The sequence below is a fragment of the Stenella coeruleoalba genome (assembly GCF_951394435.1).
Source record: "Stenella coeruleoalba genome assembly, chromosome: 8".
In the NCBI taxonomy this organism is placed as follows: Eukaryota; Metazoa; Chordata; class Mammalia; order Artiodactyla; family Delphinidae; genus Stenella; species Stenella coeruleoalba.
Genome location: NC_137154.1, coordinates 78,987,271 through 79,011,499, shown reverse-complemented (window position 1 = coordinate 79,011,499; position 24,229 = coordinate 78,987,271). Strand labels below are relative to the sequence as shown.

The 24,229-nt window shown below is 36.4% G+C and overlaps 1 protein-coding gene across 1 annotated transcript in view; it reads right to left on the bottom strand.

Annotated features, from left to right (window-relative positions):
- DYNC2H1 (dynein cytoplasmic 2 heavy chain 1) overlaps positions 1-24,229 on the bottom strand; it is a 376,702-nt gene that overhangs the window by 64,561 nt on the left and 287,912 nt on the right. The window contains exon 83 of the mRNA XM_079929106.1: positions 16,625-16,741. Within this exon, the coding sequence (XP_079785232.1) occupies positions 16,625-16,741 (117 nt within the window). The remainder of the gene's footprint in view (positions 1-16,624; positions 16,742-24,229) is intronic.

Here is a 24,229-nt window from a genome sequence, read left to right as displayed (position 1 = left end):
GAAATTACTAATTTTACATGCCTTGAGAATTTCATAGCTTTTATTTATAATACTGTGATATTAATAAACACCAAACCCAGTAGTTATCCCTAGGGAGAGAGGTACAGCATTGGCAGTCATCACTGTTAAGAGGACCTTTAGATCTGTCTGTATCTTTTGGGTCTCTGACAGAAAGCCATTATTTATATACATCTTGGATATGTAAAACAAAATGGCATTTTTTTTTAAAGAAAACTAGGGATTAATATAAAAATGGGATATTAACAAAACCATATATATTTCTAGGAAAGAACTTTAATAGGCTATCTGCTCCATAACTTGGCTAGAGGAATGATTCTGCTGCTCTGTGAAGCTATCAAGAAAAGAGGTAACTTAGTAGAATAATCTCAATTTAATAATCTCAATTTAAAAGACCTAACACAGATGATGATATTTAAGTGGAAAATGAATAACATTTTAGAGTATTACTGACTATGTGCCCGGCACACCATAAATTTCCATATGAAGTTATTTTGTTATATTTTAACAGTTTCAGCAATATAAAGAAAGGGAGAGAGAAGAGTGAATTACGAAGAATGATAAGAAATGTCATAGAATTTGAAAATTTATACCTGTTTAGAGGAAACAATAGGAAGACATTTTGTTCAAAATGGACCCACAATGAATAGTTTATCTTTTCTTTCATGCCATCCTAACAAATGAGGTACATTTTTTCATGACAATGGAATGCTTTTTTGGCATTCTTGTGTGTTCAGCTAACTCTTAGAAAGACAATAAGAAAGCACAAAATGCTTTTGTGTGTGTGTGTGCGCACATGTGTTGTTCTAAAGTTTGAGAAGTACTCAACTGTTCTAGTATAGTGAGCAAATTGGTTCATAACTTTAAGACTAAAAGGAACAGTCAGCATTTCAACAGTCAATGCACATATTCAGTGAGAATTTTTTTTTTAATTCCAACACTGCATAATATTACTTAACAGAATAAGAAAGTCTACAAAGCATAATCACTTAAGAGAGATGTGTAACTTACAATTTTTCAAAATAAGAAACAGAGAATTTCAGCTTCTGTTTTTAGCAGAGCTAGATACTGCTGAAAACAACTGAATATGTTGAATAAAATATTAAAGCAACTTCTTAAATATACCCAAATACCTATGATCTGAGAAGAAAGTAAGAAATAATTATTGAAACAACTGAGTGTTGGATTTTCAGTCTGCATCTTTATTAATTTCATCCTGAATGTTAACATGAAGTATTCTGGATTAGAGACAGATTATTTATTACCTCACAGTAAATAATGTGTTGCTCCTACTCCTTTGCTCCAGGTTTTACCTTTGAGATGACCAGATGACAGCCAGATCAATTATCCTATGTAAGTAGCCAGATACTCCCTGGGCAAGGTATGCAAGGGATGGGAGAAGTGATTAGGGTGGGGGGAAGGGTAAGCTGGGACAAAGTGAGAGAGTGGCATGGACATATATACACTACCGAACGTAAAATAGATAGCTAGTGGGAAGCAGCCGAATAGCACAGGGAGATCAGTTTGGTGATTTGTGACCACCAAGAGGGGTGGGATAGGGAGGTGGGGAGGGAGAGGCAAGAGGGAGGGGATATGTGGATATGAGTATATGTATAGCTGATTCTCTTTGTTATAAAGCAGAAACTAACACACCATTGTGAAGCAATTATACTCCAATAAAGATGTTAAAAAAAAAAAAAAAAGAGGAAGAAGGCAGCTGTTGTCTTCCCCTCCAAAGAGGATGCTCTAGGAAATGTAATGGGCTTGAATTCTAACCAACCCTGTAGTATGTAAATAAAATCTCTCCAGGAGCCCATGATCTAGAGATGTTTCCAAGTTTGGGCTTTATTCTTCTGTCATGGAAATACCTAGGAAGACAATGCTCTAGTCTTTCCAGTGCCCTGGGGCTTAAAAGGAACTTGCAGCTATAATCTATGGTCCTCTCAGGGAGATAATAGAAGTTTTATTATCCTTTTTGATCAGAGCAATTAACTAGACAAATGGTTACAAAGCTAATTCTCATAGTGTGTGAAGAGTCACATAGGCTGGGGCTTTTTATGACAATACTGAGATATCCAGAAAGATTTTTATTTCTCCACACTAGGGTGAGAGAGTGGCAAACAAGCCACTGAAGTTCATTTGTGCTGGTGAACCTGAACTTTTGTATTCATATACATAGGCTTGGGAAACCAGGGATAATGTCTAATATCTGCTCAAGGTGAAGAGGTAAAAAGGATATCTCCAAAAAACCTGAAACCCCAAATGACTACACCTTCAGTAGAAGGGTGAAATAGAAATAAACTACCTTCCACCAATCACCTGTGCCCCAAGGACTACAGGAAAATGGCCTATATTAAAATTTGGTAATAACTGGAATGGGGAGTTTATGTGTAGGAATCTCTTGTCAAAAAATAATTGTCACAGGGCTTCCCTGGTGGCGCAGTGGGTGAGAGTCCGCCTGCCGATGCAGGGGATGCAGGTTCGTGCCCCGGTCTGGGAAGATCCTACATGCCGCGGAGTGGCTGGGCCTGTGAGCCATGGCTGCTGAGCCTGCGCGTCCGGAGCCTGTGCTCCACAGCAGGAGAGCCCACAGCAGTGAGAGGCCCACGTACCGCAAAAAAAAAAAAAAAAAAAAAAATTGTCACAATCAGAACTTTAATGTTAGTTTGTATGTACTACCTTGAAATTCCAATAAATTTCAAGAAGATAATACTAGTGGTATCTCAAAGTATTGGAAAGGAGCATGATCCTTACCTTGACCCAAACCTAATCCTACAATCTAAATTGGATGGTAGAATCCATTTTCATTCCTGGAAACAAATAATTCCTATAGGAAAAATTACCAGAATAATTAGCAGCTCATGGTTTCTGAAAAATCAAAATACTATAAAAGTTAAGAAGATAACTATCAAGTTATCATATACAATGTGATGACAGAAATTTTTATATATTAAGATATGAGGGAAGTTATTCTGGCTTACACATGTTTTGACTTGAATTTTACACTAGCTAAAACAGCCTGCTTGTGGCCTATCAAACATACACTGTACATCCGCTGTAATTATTAAAGAAAAGGGTACAATGACCAAAAATAATGTCCATATTAAAAATAAAGATTAAATGTCTCCCTTCCTGGGATGCCAATGCTAGTACTCCTTCGATGATAAGACTCCCTTCCCAGGTGCCAGGGCCACAGACTCACTGTGTATGTACTGATCTGCTTCTTTTGAAACTTTGAAGGAATGTATTCCTGACTTGTTTGATGTTCTCTGTTCTGACAAGATATAAAACTGTGCTGAAAACCATGCTTCTCTGGAGCAGTTGATCAGTTATCTGAGAGACTGCCCTCTAGGCTACAGTCCTCAGTCTGGCGCAAATAAAACTCTTTTCTATTCCTATTACAGATTGTTTATTGATTATTTCCATGGACAAATGTAAAGAAGAATCAAATCCACAAAGGTCTCAGATAACTAAATAATCATACACAGAACATAAAACAATTATGTTAAATGTTTCTAGAGATAATAGAAAACCTTAAACAATAAGCAGATTTGGAAAATAATTTAAGAAAAGTTTTAAAAATGAAAAAAATATAAAACTTTAAAGCTAGAAAAAATTTAACTGAAAAGAAAATGAATGAACTGGAAGACGGATCCGTAGAATTTATTCAGGATGCATCACACAGAAAAAAAGAAATGGGAAGTATTAGAAATAACTTAAAACAAATGATGAATAGAGAAAAACGGTCTAATATAATATCTAATCAGTGTTCTAGAAGAATAGTAAAGCAGAGTTAATACTTAAATAACTGAGACCTTGTCTGTACTGATGTACAACAGCAACCAAAATTCAAAAACCCCATTAATTCTTAAGCAAGATTTAAAAAATGAATGAATTAAAGACAGAAAGAAAACAAATCCACACTGAATCCCATTAGAGTAAAACTGCAGCAAACCAAGGCAAAATAATTTTAAAAGCAGTAAAAAAGAAGGAACAAAAATTAACTCCTTAACTGGTAACAACAGAAACCAGAAAAGAGTGGAATTATATCTCACTATACCTATTAATAACTATTAGTATAAAAAAGTATACATTTTAAAACAAATAAATTAAAGCCATACTCAGATAAATAAAAACTCAAAGAGTTTACCACTAAAGGAATATTTTTGGACTCCAGGCAGAAGGGATGTTAAACCAAATGAAAATGCCTGATATGCAGGAAGGAATAAAAGACAATGAAAGTGATAAATGTGGGGCAAATCCAAACAAACAATGACTGTAAACAATGACGACAAAGAAGACTGAAATATACAACAATAACTGAATATAAAGTTAAAGTTGGGGGACCTTCAAGATGGCAGAGGAGTAAGACATGGAGATCACCTTCCTCCCCACAAATACATCAAAAGTATACCTACATGTGGAACAACTCCTGCAGAACACCAACTGAACAAGGGCAGAAGACCTCAGACTTCGAAAAGGCAAGAAACTCCCCAAATACCTGGGTAGGGCAAAAGAAAAAAGAGAAAACAGAGACAAAAGAATAGGGGCGGCACCTGCACCTCTGGGAGGGAGCTGTGAAGGAGGAAAGGTTTCCACATACTAGGAAGCCCCTTTGCGGGCAGAGACTGCGGGTGGCAGAGGGGGGAAGCTTTGGAGGCATGGAGGAGAGCTCAGCAACAGGGGTGTGGAGGGCAAAGTAGACTAATTTGCACACTGAGAATTGGTGCTGACCAGCACTCACCAGCCCGAGAGGCTTGTCTGCTCACCTGCCAGGGTGGGTGAGGGCTGGGAGCTGAGGCTCGGGCTTCCGAAGTCAGATCCCAGGGAGAGGACTGGGGTTGGCTGTGTGAACACAGCCTGAAGAGGGCTAGTGTGGCACAGCTAGCCAGGAGGGAGTCTGGGGAAAAGTCTGGAACTGCCTAAGAGGCAAGAGAACATTGCTTCAGGGTGTGTGAGGAGAGGGGATTCAGAGCACCACCTAAATGAGCTCGAGAGATGGGCACCAGTCAGCATGGGCACCAGAGATGGGCATGAAATGTTAAGGCTCCTGCTGCAGCCACCAAGAAGCCTGTGTGCAAGCACAGGTCACTATCCGCACCTCCCCTCGTGGGAGTCTGTGAAGCCCGCCACTGCCAGGGTCCCGTGATCAACGGACAACTTCCACAGGAGAACGCACGGCACGCCTCAGGCTGGTGCAATGTCATGTCAGCCTCTGCTGCCGCAGGCTTGCCCCGCATCCGCACCCCTCGCTCCCCCTGGCCTGAGTGAGCCAGAGCCCCCTAGTCAGATGCTCCTTATCCTGTCTGGGACAGGAAAAGACGCACTCAGGCAACCTACACGCAGAGGCGGGGCCAAATCCAAAGCTGAACCCCAGGAGCTGTGCGAACAAAGAAAAGGAAGGGAAATTCCTCCCAGCGGCCTCAGAAGCATTGGATTAAATCTCCACAATCAACTTAATGTACCCTGCATCTGTGGAATACTTGAATAAACAACAAATCACCCCAAAATTGAGGCAGTGGACTTTGGGAGCAACTGTAGACTTAGGATTTGCTTTCTGCATCTAATTTCTTTCTGGTTTTATGTTTATCTTAGTTTAGTATCTAGAGCTTATTATCATTGGTAGACTTGTTTATTGATTTGGTTACCTCTTCCTTTTTTTAATACACATATATAATTTTTTCCTTTTTCTTTTACTGTGAGGGTGTATGTGTATGCTCCCTTCTGTGATTTTGTCTGTATTGCTTTGCTTTTACCAATTGTCCTACTGTTCTTTCTGTCAGTTATTTATTTTTTTTCTTAGTATAGACTTTAGTGTTTGTTATCGTTGGTGGATTTTTCTGTTTGGTTGCTCTCTCTTCTTTCTTTCTTTTTTAAATTACTTCTTTATTTTTAATAATATATTTTTAATTTTAATAACTTTATTTATTTTATTTTATATTTTCTTTCTTTCTTTCTTTTATTTTTCCCCCTTTTCTTCTGAGCCGTGTGGCAGAGAGGGTCTTGGTGCTCCAGCTGGGTGTCAGGCCTGAGCCTCTGAGTTGGGAGACCCAAGTGAAGGACACTGGTCCACAAGAGACCTCCCAGCTCAACATGATATCAAATGGCGAAAGCTGTCCCAGAGATCTCCATCTCAACGCTAAGACCCAGCTCCACTCAATGACCAGCAAGCTACAGTGCTGGATGCCGTATGCCAAACAACTACCAAGACAGGAACACAACCCCACCCATTAGCACAGAGGCTGGCTAAAATCATAATAAGTTCACAGATACCCCAAAACACACAAACATGCAGCACTGCCCACCAGAAACACAAGGTCCAGGCCCAACCACTAGAACACAGGCACCAATCCCCTCCACCAAGAAGCCTACACAACACACTGAACCAACCTTACCCACTGGAGGCAGACACCAAAAACAACAGGAACTACGAACCTGCAGCCTGCGAAAAAGAGACGCCAAACACAGTAAGTTAAGCAAAATGAGAAGACAGAGAAACACACAGCAGATGAAGGAGGAACGCAAGAACCCACCAGACCAAACAAATGAAGAGGAAAGAGGCAGTCTACCTGAAAAAGAATTCAGAGTAATGATAGTAAAGATGATCCAAAATCTTGGAAATAGAATGGAGAATATACAAGAAACGTTTCATGAGGACCTAGAAGAAATAAAGAGCAAACAAACAATGATGAACAACACAATAAATGAAATTAAAAATTCCCTAGAAGGACTCAATAGAGGAATAAATGAGGCAGAAGAACAGACAAGTGACCTGGATGATAAAATAGTGGAAATAACTACCACAGAACAGAATAAAGAGAAAAGAATGAAAACAATGGAGAACAGTCACAGAGACCTCTGGGACAACATTAAACGCACCAACATTCCAAATATAGGGGTCCCAGAAGAAGTAGAGAAAAAAAAAGGGACTGAGAAAATATTTGAAGAGATTATAGTTGAAAACTACCCTAACATGGAAAGGACAGAATCAAGTCCAGGAAGCGCAGAGAGTCCCATACAGGATAAATCCAAGGAGAAACATGCCAAGACATATACTAATCAAACTATCAAAAGTTAAATACAAAGAAAAAATATTAAAAGCAGCAAGGGAAAAGCAACAAATAACATACAAGGGAATCCCCATAAGGTTAACAGCTGATCTTTCAGCATAAACTCTGCAAGCCAGAAGGGAGTGGCAGGACATATTTAAAATGATGAAAGGGAAAAACCTACAACCAAGATTGTTGTACCCAGCAAGGATCTCATTCAGATTCGATGGAGAAATGAAAACCTTTACAGACAAGTGAAAGCCAAGAGAATTCAGCACCACCAAACCATCTTTACAACAAATGATAAAGGAACTTCTCTAGGCAGGAAACACAAGACAAGGAAAAGACCTACAATAACAAACCCAAAACAATTAGGAACATGGTAATAGGAACATACATATCAATAACTACCTTAAATATGAATGGATTAAATGCTGCAACCAAAAGATAGACTGGTTGAATCGATACATAAACACCTATATATATGCTGTCTACAAGAGACTCACTTCAGACCTAGGGACATATACAGACTGAAAGTGCAGGGATGGAAAAAGATATTCCATGCAAATGGAAATCAAAAGAAAGCTGGAGTAGCAGTTCTCACATCAGACAAAACAGACTTTAAAATAAAGACTATTACAAGATACAAAGCACATTACATAATAATCAAGGGATCAATCAAAGAAGAAGAAATAAAAATTGTAACTATTTATGCACCCAATAGAGGAGCACCTCAATACATAAGGCAAATGCTCACAGTCATAAAAGGGGAAATGGACAGTAACACACCATAGTAGGGGACTTTAACTCCCCACTTTCCCCAACGGACAGATCATCCAAAATGAAAATAAATAAGGAAACACAAGTTTTAAATGACACATTAAACAAGATGGCCTTAATTGATATTTACAGGACATTTTATCCAAAAACAACTGAGTACCCTTTCTTCTCAAGTGCTCATGTAACATTCTCCAGGACAGATCATATCATGGGTCACAAATCAAGCCTTGGTAAATTTAAGAAAATTGAAATGGTATCAAATATCATTTCCGACCAGAAAGCTGTGAGACTAGATATCAAATACAGGAAAAATGTGTAAAAACTACAAACACATGGAGGCTAAACAATGCACTACTTAATAAACAAGAGATCACTGAAGAAATCAAAGAGAAAATCAAAAAATACCTCGAAACAAATGACAATGAGAACACAATGACCTAAAACATATGGAATGGATTAAAAGCAGTTCTAAGAGGGAAGTTTATAGCAATACAATCCTACCTCAAGAAACAAGAGACACCTCAAATAAACAACCTAATCTTACACCTAAAGTAACTAGAGAAAGAAAAACAAAAAAAAAAAACCAAAGTTAGCAGAAGGAAAGAAATCATAAGGATCAGGTCAGAAATAAATGAAAAAGAAATGAAGGAAACATACCAAAGATCAATAAAACTAAAAGCTGGTTCTTTGAGAGTATAAACAAAATTGAAAAACATCAAAAAAAAGGGAGAAGACTCAAATCAATAGAATTAGAAATGAAAAAGGAGAAGTAACAACTGACACTGCAGAAATACAAAGGGTCATGAGAGATTACTACAAGCAACTATAAGCCAATAAACTGGACAACCTGGAAGAAATGACAAATTCTTAGAAAAGCACATGTTTCTGAGACTGAACCAGGAAGAAACAGAAAATATGAACAGACCAATCACAAGCACTGAAATTGAAACTGTGATTAAAAATCTTCCAACAAACAAAAGCCCAGGACCAGATGGATTCACAGGCAAATTCTATCAAACATTTAGAGAACAGCTAACACCTAACCTTCTCAAACTCTTCCAAGATACAGCAGATTCAGGAACACTCCCAAACTCATTCTATGAGGTCACCATTACCCTGATACCAAACCCAGACAAAGATGTCACAAAAAAAAGAAAACTACAGGCCAATATCACTGGTGAATGTAGATGCAAAAATCCTCAACAAAATACAAGCAAACAGAATCCAGCAGCACCTTAAAAGGATCATACACCATGATCAAGTGGGGTTTATCCCAGGAATGCAATGATTCTTTAGTATACACAAATCAATCAATGTAATACACCGTATTAACAAATTGAAGAATAAAAACCATATAATCATCTCAATAGAAGCAGAAAAAGCTTTCGACAAAATTCAACACCTATTTATGATAAAAACCCTCCAAATATACGCATAGAGGGAACTTACCTCAACATAATAAAGGCCATATATAACAAACCCACAGCACACATCGTTCTCAATGGTGAAAAGCTGAAACCACTTCCACTAAGATCAGGAAAGGATAAAGTTACCCATTCTCACCATTATTATTCAACATAGTTTTGGAAGTTTTAGCCACAGCAATCAGAGAAGAAAAAGAAATAAAAGGAATCCAAATCAGAAAAGAAGAAGCAAAACTCTCACTGTTTGCAGATGACATGATACTATATACAGAGAATCCGATAGATGCTACTGGAAAACTAGTAAAGCTAATCAATGAATTTGGTTAAGTAGCAGGATACAAAATTAATGCACAGAAATCTCTTGCATTCCTATACACTAATGATGAAAAATCTGAAAGTGAAATCAAGAAAACACTCCCATTTACCACTGCAACAAAAAGAATGAAATACCTAGGAATAAACATACCTAAGGAGACATAAGACCAGTATGCGGAAAGTGTAAGACACTGATGAAAGAAATTAAAGATGATACGAACAGATGGAGAGAAATACCATGTTCTTGGATTGGAAGAATCAACATTGTGAAAATGACTAGACTCCCCAAAGCAATCTATAGATTCAATGCAATCCCTATCAAACTACCAATGGCATTTTTCACAGAACTAGAACAAAAAATTTCACAATTTGTATGGAAACACAAGAGACCCCGAAGAGCCAAAGCAATCTTGAGAAAGAAAAATGGAGCTGGAGGTATCAGACGCCCTGACTTCAGACTATATTACAAAGCTACAGTAATCAAGACAGTATGGTACTGGCACAAAAACAGAAATATAGATCAATGGAACAGGATAGAAAGTCCAGAGATAAACCCACACACATACGGTCACCTTAGTTTTGTTAAGGGAGGCAAGAATATACAATGGAGAAAAGACAGCCTCTTCAATAAGTGCTGCTGGGAAAACTGGACAGCTATATGTAAAAGAAAGAAATTAGAACACTCCATAACACCATACACAAAAATAAATTCAAAGTGGATTACAGACCCACATGTAAAGCCAGACACTATAAAACTCTTAGAGCAAAAGATAAGCAGAACACTCTATGACATAAATCACAGCAAGGTCCTTTTTGACCCATCTCCTAGTGAAATGGAAATATAAACAAAAATAAATAAATGGGACCAAATGAGACTTAAAAGCATTTGTACAGCAAAGGAAAACATAAACAAGACGAAAAGACAACCATTAGAATGGGAGAAAACATCTGCAAACGACGCAACTGACAAAAGATTAACCTCCAAAATATACAAGCGGCTCATGCAGCTCAGTATGAAAAAAACAAACAACCCAATCCAAAAATGGGCAGGGTACATAATAGACATTTCTCCAAAGAAGATATACAGATTGCCAACAAACACATGAAAGGATGTTCAGCATCACTAATCATTAGAGAAATGCAAATCAAAACTACAACGAGGTATCACTTCATACCAGTCAGAATGGCCATCAACAAAAAATCTAGAAACAACAAATGCTGGATAGGGTGTGTAGAAAATGAAACCCTCTTGCACTGTTGGTGGGAATGTAAATTGTTACAGTCACTATGGAGAACAGTATGGAGGTTCCTTAAAAAACTAAAAAGAGAACTACTATATGACCCAGCAATCTCACTACTGGGCATATACCCTGAGAAAACCATAATTCAAAAACAGTCATGTACCACAATGTTCATTGCAGCTTTATTTACAATAGCCAGGACATGGAAGCAACCTAAGTGTCCATTGACAGATGAATGGATAAAGAACGTGTGGCACATATATACAATGGAATATTACTCAGCCATAAAAAGAAATGAAATTGAGTTATTTGTAGAGAGGTGGATGGACAGATTGAAGTAAGTCAGAAAGAGAAAAACAAATCCCATATTCTAACACATATATATGGAATCCAAAAAAAAAAAAAGGTTTTGAAGAACCCTGGGGCAGGACAGGAATAAAGATACATGTAGAGAATGGACTTGTGGACACGGGAAGGGGGAAGGGTAAGCAGGGACGAAGTGAGAGAGTGGCATGGACATATATACACTACCAAATGTAAAACAGATAGCTCGTGGGAAGCAGCCACATAGCACAGGGAGGTCAGCTCAGTGTTTTGTGTCCACCTAGAGGGGTGGGATAAGGCAGGTGGGAGGGAGATTCAAGAGGGAGGAGATATGCGGATATCTGTATATGTATAGCTGATTCACTTTGTTATACAGCAGAAACTAACGTACCATTTTAAAGCAATTATACTCCAATAAAGATGTTGAAAAATTAAAAAAAATAAATAAAAATATCATTAAAAAAATGTTGAAGTTGGGTATAACGTCTTAAGCTTGAATTATCTGCCAGGTAGGCAAATATATTGTTTAACTTGCGTTATCTATGTATGTACAATAAAATATCTAGGATACCACTAAAAAGTAGAAAAGATATATAATCTGTAAACTAAGAGAGCAATATATTAGAGAAAATAGTCCAAAAGAAGACAAGAAAGAAGTAAAAAAAAAGTAGAAAAAATACAAAACATAACATATAATAATATAGTAAACTAGATTAATGTAAATAGACTAAATGTTCCAACTAAAGATCAAACAAAATCCAGCTATAGGCTCTTTATAAGATACACCCATAAAAATTGATTTAAATGTTGAAAGTATGAAATAGGATATATCTAACAAATATAACTAAACAAAAGCTGATACAGATTTATTAATACCAGAAAAATAGGAGCAACATTATAAGAGTTAAAGGGAATTACTATGATAAGTGGTTCAATATATCAAGAAGAGTGGCATTCTGAACTTGTATAATTCAAAAATTGATAGAGAAAAACTATTATATATTATGATTTGTGAATGAAACATTTAAAAAACTTGATCTAAAGAATATAATTTGAGAATAGCAGTCAACAGAGCAGAATACACATTCTTTTCAAACATAATATGAAACTAATCAATTTTAATGATATTTAAATTTTTAGTTCAAAAACATAAGAAAGTACTAGTCCTATTAATTGTTTATCCTGGCACTCTAGATTTAAATTTCATTTAATTCTATTTCAATGCATTCTTTTGAAATTAAGGTATTCTGAATTTACAAGTATAATTTAACAGATATACAAATCTACTTATGAACCTGAAGAAAGAAATAATAAAAATAGTTACTGGGTCAACCAGTTCAATTCTTGCTCAGAAAAAAATCTGTCACCTATTTTTTGCTCAACAAATTCTATCAGCCTAAAAGAGACAGTTTTACATGTACCTTTTATCATATGGGAATTAATGGAAGTTCTCAAGTTATATGAAGGAGATGTAAATTGGTTAGAATGTCAGTAATTCTCATCAGTTGTTATCACCATCAACCAGATATTAAAAACTGCTTGGTGAGCTGGTATATAATAAAAATTTTAAAGCATGAACTGACCTTTTGAATGTATACGTGCAGAATATTAAATGACATTAGATTTTTCATGTGTTATACTTTTTAGCATTTTGCTTTTTAAGTTATTGTTTTACAAAGTACTAAGTTTTCCAGTGGAAATCCCAAGAAAAATGTCACAAAATATGAGATGTTACTAAATTATGCATCTAAACTACTTAAAAGAGGATATAATAACATATGAATTAACAGTTAATACAAAATAATGTTAAAAGTTATAATTACACATTTGTACATATATTTCCCTGAAAAAGATATAATCACTAATACAGTCACTAAAAATTTTGACAATTTAACCTTCAAGCATGAAAGGTTAAATTAATAAAATATCTTGAATGTAGCAACGTCATCAATACTACTAGGGCTTGTTATACTAAACTTTAAAAATCTACAAATCTTTAAAGAAATAAAGATACAAAAGACTTAATCCATAAAGAGTTTATGTTTGATAAATAGTGTTCCATCTATTTTTTTATTAGATCCATACAATCATCCTTTGAAGACTGGTTTTACTTTTGAAATATCTTTGACTCTTCTCTTACTTTATATTCACATTGTCACCATATTCAATAAGGTTCCCACGATTTTGCTCTTAGAACATTGTAACTTCCTCTAAATTGGTTTTCAGGCCTCTAGTATCCACTGCTTACACCATCATCAGTTTTGCCTTTATAAAACACAGATCTTTACATATCACCTTCCCACCTTCTTATTAGCATTGCATCCCCACTGCCTACAGGATAAATTATAATCACTCCTCATGACATTAAACCTTTCCAACCTGGTCCTACTAAATTTTTTTGCTCTTATGTCTAGCCATTCTATTCAAAGCATTCTTTACTCCAGTCAGGTTAGAATAACAAACATGGCAGACTTTTCTCTCTCTCTGAAATATCATACACTCTTTTTTAACTAGAGAATTTCTTGCTCATCATGTAACCTCTTTTTTTAATCTAAAGCATTTTTAAAAATATTTTATTTATTTATTTATTTATATTTTTGGCTGAGTTGGGTCTCCGTTGTGGCATGTGGGATCTTCATCACAGCATGTGGCATCTTTTTATTGTGGCGCGCAGGCTCTTCGTTGTGGCATGTGGGCTTCTCTCTAGTTGTGGCATGCAGGTTTTCTCTCTCTAGTTGTGGCATGCGAGCTCCAGAGTACGTGAGCTCTGTAGTGTGTGGCATGCGAGCTCTCTAGTTGAGGTGCACGGATTTAGCTTCCCTGCCGCATGTGGCATCTTAGTTCCCCGACCAGGGATCAAACCTGCATTCCCTGCATTGGAAGGTGGAGTTTTTACCACCAGCCCACCAGGGAAGTCCCTCTAAAGAATTTCTTACTCATAATGTAACCTCCTCTGACTTCCTCTTAGCAAAATTTAACACTCCCTCATTTTGGTTCCCAAAGACCACTGTAATACCTATATTTTTGTGTATTGTTATCATCTCTTAATAAATCAGCATCTAGCACAGTGCCAAGCATATAGCAGACACATCAATAGATATTTGATGAATGAAGTAAATGAACAAATGAATGCAGAGAAAAGATTATTACTCCTTTTTTACAAAAGAAAAATTTTTTAAAAAGTTCAGAAGTGATAAAAATAATTATGGAAAAATTCTAAAACAGAAATGTGACATTAGTTTATTTGAAATATTTATATACATAAATTTTAAAGCTACCCCAAAATAAGAGAATTCTTATTCCTAAGCACCATATATTAACTTGCTTAGTTTAAAATATAACTTTTATGGTTATGTGATTTATAAGTTTGTACTATAGAAACATGAAGAGGGAAATGAGTAACAGCTGAGAGGCTTCTGAAAGATGTTGGCACTTTGCCCATTACTGGTTTAGCATAGCTAGGAGATTCTGGAAGAAAGAAATTGCATTTGGAAAGTCCTCACAGATGGAATCACTGAGAGCTACCTTACTATGGAAGAGGCTTACAAGTCAGGTTGGATATGGAGCCATGGTGTGAAAAATGATTTTCTTTAGGAAAATTAATGTGATGATGATCTGAAATATGACTTGGAGGAAGCATATATTATAAGGAGAGTCAAATTTGGTGTTTTCTGCAATAATCCATATGAGAAAGAAGTCTACATTATGGCAATAGCTTCAGGAAGGAAATGGGAGAGATAAAGAACAAAACATTACAACAGGATGAAGTGCAAGATATTTGACAGATTAATTTGACTACTATGAATATAATATAATGATAACCTTTTAATGAATCTATATCTATCTTACAAATAAAAGTTAAAATGAAGTTTAAAAAGTTATGTTTGTTTCTGGTCAAAATGTCAAACTACCTCCCACTTCTGAATCCTGTCTTTGACAAAACAAGAGGATACTGAACCCAGAAGATGGCACCAAAAGAATGGGAAACATCTGGGAGACAGAAACGTTTGGGTACTTGTAAGTGGAGAATATGGTAACCTACAGCTGAGGGCTGGATGCCATGGCTGGAGCCAGGCTAGGAGAGCTCCTGGTTGCAAACTTATCTTTTCATATTGCCCTGGATGGAACATTGCCCACTATGTCAACATTTTAGGACTGAAAAATAGCAGTATCAAGCACCTGCCATAGACAGCAGAGTACTTGATATTTCACAGCATGCAGCCCAGCTAATGTGGGGATCAAACTGCAACAGGTATAGCTGGGAAGGCTGGCTTTTGGAATTGCAGGGTCTCAGAGTATCAAACGAATAGATGCAAAACAAAACATAACAGAATCCACACCTGTATTTATTATGGTGAAATTTAGGGAGATCAGAGACAAAATATTCTACAGGAAAAAACCAAATGAGTTACAGAGAAATAAGAAGCAGATTAACAGCAACTTTCCTCAATAAATTTGTGTAAACTGGGTTATTAATTTAAAGATATGCAAAGGTTAGTTTAAGAAAAAAGAAGGTAAAGAATAACAACTTCAATATGAATTGACATGAAGAATGGAAATCAGGCCATGATTTCATAGAAAGGGATCTGTACAATTTGATTACTTATATGACCAGGCATAAGGGGGAGAGCACGGGTTTGGGATGCTAAGGGATGTAGTATTTCTTTTCATTCTCTAATTTTTCCTCAAGCTACCTATATAAAGCTTTATCAATCTGATGGTCTAAATAAAGTGGCAATTCCAGTTACTTGAGATCATTGTTTATTCAGACTCCTGACAATCACCAATTGTCGACACTAAGTCAGAATAACTCGAAATTACAATACTATAAGGTTTGAGGATTTTGAATTTTTAGAGAGTTTTAACCTTTTTCATAGGTTCTTAAATAAGCCTAATTTGACTTCCCTTACTGAAGAAGGCTATGTGATATATAAGCATTTTTATAGTATTACTAAACATATGAATTGTAAAATTATATTTTTTTAATTCCAGAAAGTAAGTTCTTATTCAATTAGAATAGTAATCATAATACTGTAATGGTTTTGCCTAGTGAGCAAGCAACCATCTATAATCTGTAACTACTTTACAATATAGAAACAAGTCAACTCCAGTTGATGAATTGCTTTTGCTTAGCACTTGGATTCCTTTGAAAAATTTCACCTTTAACAGCAGTCACTGACTTTACAGAAAGAGGCGAGAGAAGACAAGGAGTGAGCAAAATATGTATCAAACATAGAGGACGTCATAGTACATTACCAGGATAAGACAAATTACACGGTAACACTGCTTCTTGGGCTGATCTTCTATTACTTTTATTTCCTCCATCTTTTTCCAGGATACTGTATACATTGAGGGCAGATCCATGCAAAAATTTACCAACATATTTACCAACATGGACAATTTGGGGATAAAACTGGAAAAAAAGGATAGGGAGAAAAAAGGGAAAACAAAGGAAGAATATTCCACTACTAACCTGGTTTAATTTCTTCCAGAGATTGAGGACAGGAGAAAGTTCATTAGACCAGATTTCTCTATCAAATTTGCTACCAGCTGTTACTGATCTGCCCAAGATCCTCAACTGTGAAATAACCTGAATGAAGAAAATAATAAGTAGCAATAAATGAACATAACTTCATTCAGAGGGAAAACATAGATACAAAAATAGCCATATTTACTTATAAAGACTGAATATATATATTATAAACAAGTTTTAATCCCATTTTCCCTGTTCAACTGGATTAATATTTTATTGATTTATTTCAGCAGTTAAAAGGCAAAAGAACTTAAATGGTGAGAGAAACCACTATAAAAGTTACATATTATAACGGCTCTTCATTTGAAAAGCTACTTCTTTAGCCAGAAAGCTCTAATTATCCATTATTAATAACCTCTCTATTTGCTCATTTCTGAAATCAAAAATATTTTTCAGTTTGAATAATTTAAATTGCATAATTTCAAAATGCTGATAAATTAAAGATAGGTTTTTTGAAAAGATGAAATGAGTGGAAAGATAGTAAATAGCATAGCAAACTATAAAATAGTAAAACAATTTAAAGTAATTATTGGCTGGTAAAAATTACAATAAATCTAAGTTTTAAGGTTCTATATCAATTTTAAGTTATTTCAGTGTTTTTTCTAGACATGAGACTCAAATGAAGGAGGTATAGATCAATTAATTAAAATAAGGCAAAGTAAATTGTTCTTTCCTATTTAGGGCTTTCATTTTTGTAACATTTTTATCAGCTTCTCTATCATCATTCTCATCAAAATTAATTCACTCACGTTTTTTTTTCTAAAATAGTGTTTAATGGCTTCAATTTCAATAATATCAATCAGTCTTCTTAATCATTTGCTAAGAATGATCCAGAATATTACTGAGTATTCTATATATGGTATTATAGATATTGGGGGAGATGTATAAAAATCAGTGAGGTATGTACTGATGGTTCTTCATAAATATTTCAACTAAATATTAAAATTGTGCTATATCATTGCTTATCTGACATAAACAAAATAAATCCCCAAATCAAGACAATATGTTTTCCTAAGCTAGTATTTTAAACATCAACATTTTCAGTGTGTCAACTACTTTTTTTGTTTTACCTTTTGAGAGATGTAAATTGTTTTTCCTTTTTAAGAGATAGGGCTGTATTTAATATTTTGGGGGTTCTTACATTATTAAACTTCAAATAAAATAAGGGCCATAAATATTTCAAAATAAATGCACTACATAATTGTTAAACATACAGAATCCTGCTGTTAAACTCAAGTTACTTCTAGAGCTTTTGATTGATTCTCTAATCTAGAAAAAATTGTGGTGATTCAGTGTTTCATTTTCTTTGTTTTTCTGATAAATTATTTCCATTTGCTCTAGCTGAACCCTACAACAGCACCTAATTTATCAGCTGTGCTAGACCACAAAACATCACTAGTTTGTAGTCAGAAGAAGTGCTATTTTGCTCTGGTAACACTGGCTATCTCTTATTTGTGTCTTAAATTTGTCAAAAATGACAGAGAACAAATAAGAATGCAAAGAGATACCTAAAGGAAAAAAGGTTCAAATATTTTTTTACATATGATGTTAAAAACTATTTTAAAAAGAAAATGTTTAACAACCCAAAAAAGTTTGTTTTCTTCCCAGAAAAATAACATGCGAGGCTTGCTTTTCATAATAACACTATCATAATACATTATAAACTTCAATGAACGGAGAGTAATGAAAAGGGAGTTCAAATGCATAATAAAAATATTTTATAATGAGGATCGGGCTATAACTTGTAACAGTGGACCATCTTTTCTTTTTACAAAATCTGACATACTCATCTTTTTACAAAGCACAGATGATAAAATGTCCATTATACATGTTTTAAACCAATTAAAAATACTTTTTTTAATGACATTCCTTTAAAATGGTGTCAAAGGGGATGAAATTTCCCAACAAAAACATACATCACTTCTTCCATGTTCTAAGCATACTGAACAGCTTGCATTATGCCACTGGCATGCTTTGCAGCATCTCTGAGGTTGGAGGGGAGCTGCAGAATATGCTGTCACCCCTATTCCAACCGTTCACATTCCAAAGAACAATGAGAGACATTTCAGGAATACCTATGATTCTCCTGAACAACTGGTGTGATTTTATTGTAGTATACTACATCTCATATACAATTGTATTTTCCTTTTCTTTTGGAAGTTATAAAGCACACAGAAGAATTTCTGATCTAACAATAACAACTTTATAGAACCTTAGAGCATGAGCTTTGTTGTTTGTCTTGTCTTCTTTTAGCATAAATTATTTCCCTAGTTTTATTTTCTTTTCATTTCCTAATTTTCTCTTTGATTTCCTAAACTATTGATTTTACACTAATAGATCGTCTGTATTTTTGTAAGTCACATCCAGTATAATCCTTCTAGGAATGAGAAAGAATATAGCTTTTAAAAATGAACGCTCATTCTCAACTTACAGATGAGAAATTGGAGTGTCCAAGAAGTTAAGTAAATTACATGTTTGAGAGGAGACCTATAAGATGGAGGAGGAGTAAGACATGGAGATCACCTTCCTCTCCACAAATACATCAAAAATACATCTACATGTGAAACAACTCCTACAGAACACCTACTGAATGCTGGCAGAAGACCTCAGACTTCCCAGAAGGCAAGAAACTCCCCACATACCTGGGTAGGGCAAGAGAAAAAAGAATAAACAGAGACAAAAGAATAGGGACGGAACGTGCACCAGTGGGAGGGAAGGAGGAAAGGTTTCCACACACTAGGAAGCCCCTTCACGGGCGGAGACGGCGGGTGGCTGGGGGGATGCTTCGGAGCCATGGAGGAGAGCACAGCAACAGGGGTGCAGAGGGCAAAGCGGAGAGATTCCTGCACAGAGGATCGGTGCTGACCAGCATTCACCAGCCTGAGAGGCTTGTCTGCTCACCTGCCAGGGCGGGTGGGGCTGGGAGATGAGGCTCCGGCTTTGGAGGTCAGATCCCAGACAGAGGACTGGGGTTGGCTGCATGAACACAGCCTGAAGGGGGCTAATGCACCACAGAAAGCCAGAAGGGAGTCTGGGGAAAAGTCTGGACCTGCCTAGGAGGCAAGAGACCACTATTTCAGGGTGCGCAAGGAGAGGGGATTCAGAACACCACCTAAATGAGCTACAGAGACAGGCGCGAACCATGGCTATCAGTGCAGACACCAGAGACGGCATGAAACGCTAAGGTTGCTGCTGCAGCTGCCAAAAAGCCTGTGTACAAGCACAGGTCACTATCCACACCTCCCCTCCAGGGAGTCTTTGCAGCCCGCCACTGCCAGGGTCCCCTGATCCAGGGACAACTTCCCCGGGAGAACACACGGCGTGCCTCAGGCTGTTGCGAGGTTATGCCAGCCTCTGCCACTGCAGGCTTACCCCACATTCCATACCCCTCCCTCCCCACAGCGTGAATGAGCCAGAGCCCCCTAATCGGCTGCTCCTTTAACCCCGTCCTGTCTGTGCTGGGAACAGATACCCTCAGGTGACCTACATGCAGAGGCGGGGCCAAAGCTGAACCCCAGGAGCTGTATGAACAAGGAAGACAAAGGGAAATCAGCAGCCTCAGGAGCAGTGGATTAAATATCCACAATCAACTTGATGTACCCTGCATCTGTGTAATACCTGAATAGAAAAGGAACCATCCCAAAACTGAGGCAGTGGACTTTGGGAACAACTGTAGACTTGGGGTTTCCTTTCTGCAACTAACTTGTTTCTGGTTTTATGATTATCTTACTTTAGTATTCAGAGCTTATTATCACTGGTAGATTTGTTTATTGATTTGGTTGCTCTCTTACTTTATTTTTATATATATATACTTTTTTACCCTTTTTCTCTTTTGGTGAGTGTGTACGTGTATGCTCCTTTGTGTGATTTTGTCTGCATAGCTTTGCTTTTGCCATTTGTCCTAGGGTTCTGTCTGTCCGCTTTTTGGGTTTTTTGTTTTGTGTTTTTCTTAGTATAGTTTTTAGCACTTGTTACCATTGGTCGATTTGTTTTTTGGTTTGCTTGCTTTCTTCTTTCTTTTATTTATTTTTTTTATTTTTAAAATTTTAATAATAATTATTTTTTTATTTTCTATTTAAATACCTTTATATTATTTCAGTTTTTTCTCTTTTTCTTTTTTAATTTTCTCCCTTTGCTCCTGAGTGGTGTGGCAGACAGGGTCTTGGTGCTCTGGCCAGGTGTCAGGCCTGAGCCTCTGAGGTGGGAGAGCTGAGTGAAGGACATTGGTCCACCATAGACCTCCAAGCCCCATGTAATATCAGACAGTGAAAGCTCTACCAGAGATCTCAACTCAATGCTAAGACCCAGCTCTACTCAACAACCAGCAAGCTACAGTGATGGACATGCTATGCCAAGCAACCAGAAAGACAGGAACACAACCGCACCCATTAGCAGAGAGGCTGCCTAAAATAATAAGGTCACAGACATCCCAAAACACACCACTAGACGTGGTACTGCTTGCCAGAAAGACAAAATCCAGCCTCATCCAACAGAACACAGGCACGACCTCCCTCCACCAGGAGGCCTACACAAACCCACTGAATCAAACTTACCCACAGGGGACAGACACCAAAACCAACAGGACCTAGGAACCTGCAGCCTGTGAAACAGAGACCCCAAACACAGTAAGTTAAGCAAAATAAGAAGACAGAAAAAAACACAGCAGATGAAGAAGCAAGGTAAAAACCCACCAGAACAAACAAATGACGAGGAAATAGGCAGTCTACCTGAAAAACAATTCAGAGGAATGATAGTAAAGATGACCCAAAATCTTAGAAATAAAATGTACAAAATACAAGAAACATTTAACAAGGACCTAGAAGAACTAAAGAGCAAAAAAACAATGATGAACAACACAATAAATGAATACAAATTCCCTAGAAGGAATCAATAGCAGAATAACAGAGGCAAAAGAACGGATAAGTGACCTGGAAGATAAAATAATAGAAATGACTACTGCAGAGCAGATTAAAGAAAAAAGAATGAAAAGAATTGAGCACAGTCTCAGAGACCTTTGGGACAACATTGAACGCAACAACATTCCACTTATAGGGGACCCAGAAGAAGAAGAGAAAAAGAAATGGGACTGAGAAAATATTTGAAGAGATTATAGTTGAAAACTTCCCGAATATGGGAAAGGAAATAGTCAAGTCCAGGAGGGCAGACAGTCCCATACAGGATAAACCCAAGGAGAAAAACACCAAGACACATGTTAATCAAACAATCAAAAATTAAACACAAAGAAAAAATATTAAAAGCAGCAAGGGAAAAGCAACAAATAACATACAAGGGAATCCCCATAAGGTTAACAGCTGATCTTTCAGCAGAAACTCTGCAAGCCAGAAGGGAGTGTCAGGACACATTTCAAATGATGAAAGGGAAAAACCTACAACAAAGATTATTCTACCCAGCACCGATCTCATTCAGATTCGACAAAGAAATGAAAAAACTTTACAGACAAGCAAAGGCTAAGAGAATTCAGCACCACCAAACCAGCTTTACAGCAAATGCTAAAGGAACTTCTCTAGGCAGGAAACACAAGACAAGGAAAAGACCTACAATAATAAAGCCAAAGCAATTAAGAAAATGGTAATAGGAACATACATATCAATAACTACCTTAAATGTGAATGGATTAAGTGCTGCAACCAAAGACAGGGGTTTGCTGAATGGCTACAAAAAAAGACCCATATGCATGCTGTCTACAAGACATCCATTTCAGACCCAGGGACACATACAGACTGAAAGTGAGAGAATGGAAAAAGATGTTCCATGCAAATGGAAATCAAAAGAAAGCTGGAGTACCAATTCTCATAAGAGACAAAATAGACCTTAAAATGAAGACTATTAAAAGAGACAATATAATATCATAATATCAAGGGATCAATCCAAGAAGAAGATATAACAATTGTAAATATGCACCCAACATAGGAGCACCTCAATACATAAGACAAATGCTAACAGCCGTAAAAGGTGAAATTCCCAGAGTAGGGGACTTTAACACCCACTCTCACGAATGGACAGATCATCCAAAATGAAAATAAATAAGGAAACATAAACTTAAAATGATACATTAAGCAAGATGGACTTAATTGATATTTATAGGAGATTCCATCCAAAAACAGAATACACTTTCTTCTCAAGTCCTCATGGAACATTCTCCAGGATAGATCATATCTTGGGTCACAAATCAAGCCTTAGTAACTTTAAGAAAATTGAAATCATATCAAGTATCTTTTCCAAACACAATGCTATGAGACTAGATGTCAATTACAGGAAAACGTGTAAAAAATACAAACAAATGGAGGCTAAGCAATACAATACTAAAAAACCAAGAGATCACTGAAGAAATCAAAAAGGAAATAAAAAAATACCAAAAACAAATGACAACGAAAGCACGATGACCCCAAACCTATGGGATGCAGTAAAAGCAGTTCTAAGAGGTTTATAGCAATATAATCCTACCTCAAGAAAAAATAAATATCTTAAGTAAAAAACCTAACCTTACACGTAAAGCAATTAGAGAAAGAAGAAGAAAAAAAACCCAAAGTTAGCAGAAGGAAAGAAATCATAAAGATCAGATAAGAAATAAATGAAAAAGAAATGAGGAAACAATAACAAAGATCAATAAAACTAAAAGCTGTTTTTTGAAAAGATAAACAAAATTGAAAATCTATTAGCCAGACTCATCAAGAAAAAAAGGTAGAAAACTCATATCAATAGAATTAGAAATGAAAAAGGTGAAGTAACAACAGATACTGCAGAAATACAAAAGATCATGAGAGATTACTACAAGCAACTATAAGCCAATAAATTGGACAACCTGGAGGAAATGGACAAATTTTTGGAAAAGCACAACCTCCCGAGACTGAACCAGGAAGAAACAGAAAATATAAAAAGACCAATCAAAGCCCTGAAATTAAAACTGTGATTAAAAGTCTTCCACAAAACCCCAGGACCAGATGGCTTCTCAGGCGAATTCTATAGAACATTTAGAGAAGAGAAAACACCTATCCTTCTCAAACTCTGCCAAAATATACTAGGGGGAGGAACACTCACAAACTCATTCTACGAGGCCACCATCACCCTGATACCAAACCCAGAAAAAGATGTCACAAAGAAAGAAAACTACAGGCCAATATCACTGATGAACATAGATGCAAAAATCTGCAACAAAATACAAGCAAACAGAATCCAAAAGCAGATTAAAAGGATCATACACCATGATCAAGTGGGGTTTATCCCAGGAATGCAATGATACTTCAATATACACAAATCAATCAATGTAATACACCATATTAATAAATTGAAGAATAAAAACCATACAATCATCTCAATAGAGGCAGAAAAAGCTTTCAACAAAATTCAACACCCATTTATGGTAAAAACCCTCCAGCATATACGCATAGGGGGAACTTACCTCAACATAATAAAGGTCATATATGAAAAATCCACAGCCAACTTCGGCCTCAATGGTGAAAAACTGAAACCATTTTCAGTAACATCAGGAATACTACAGGGTTGCCCACTGTCACCACTATTATTC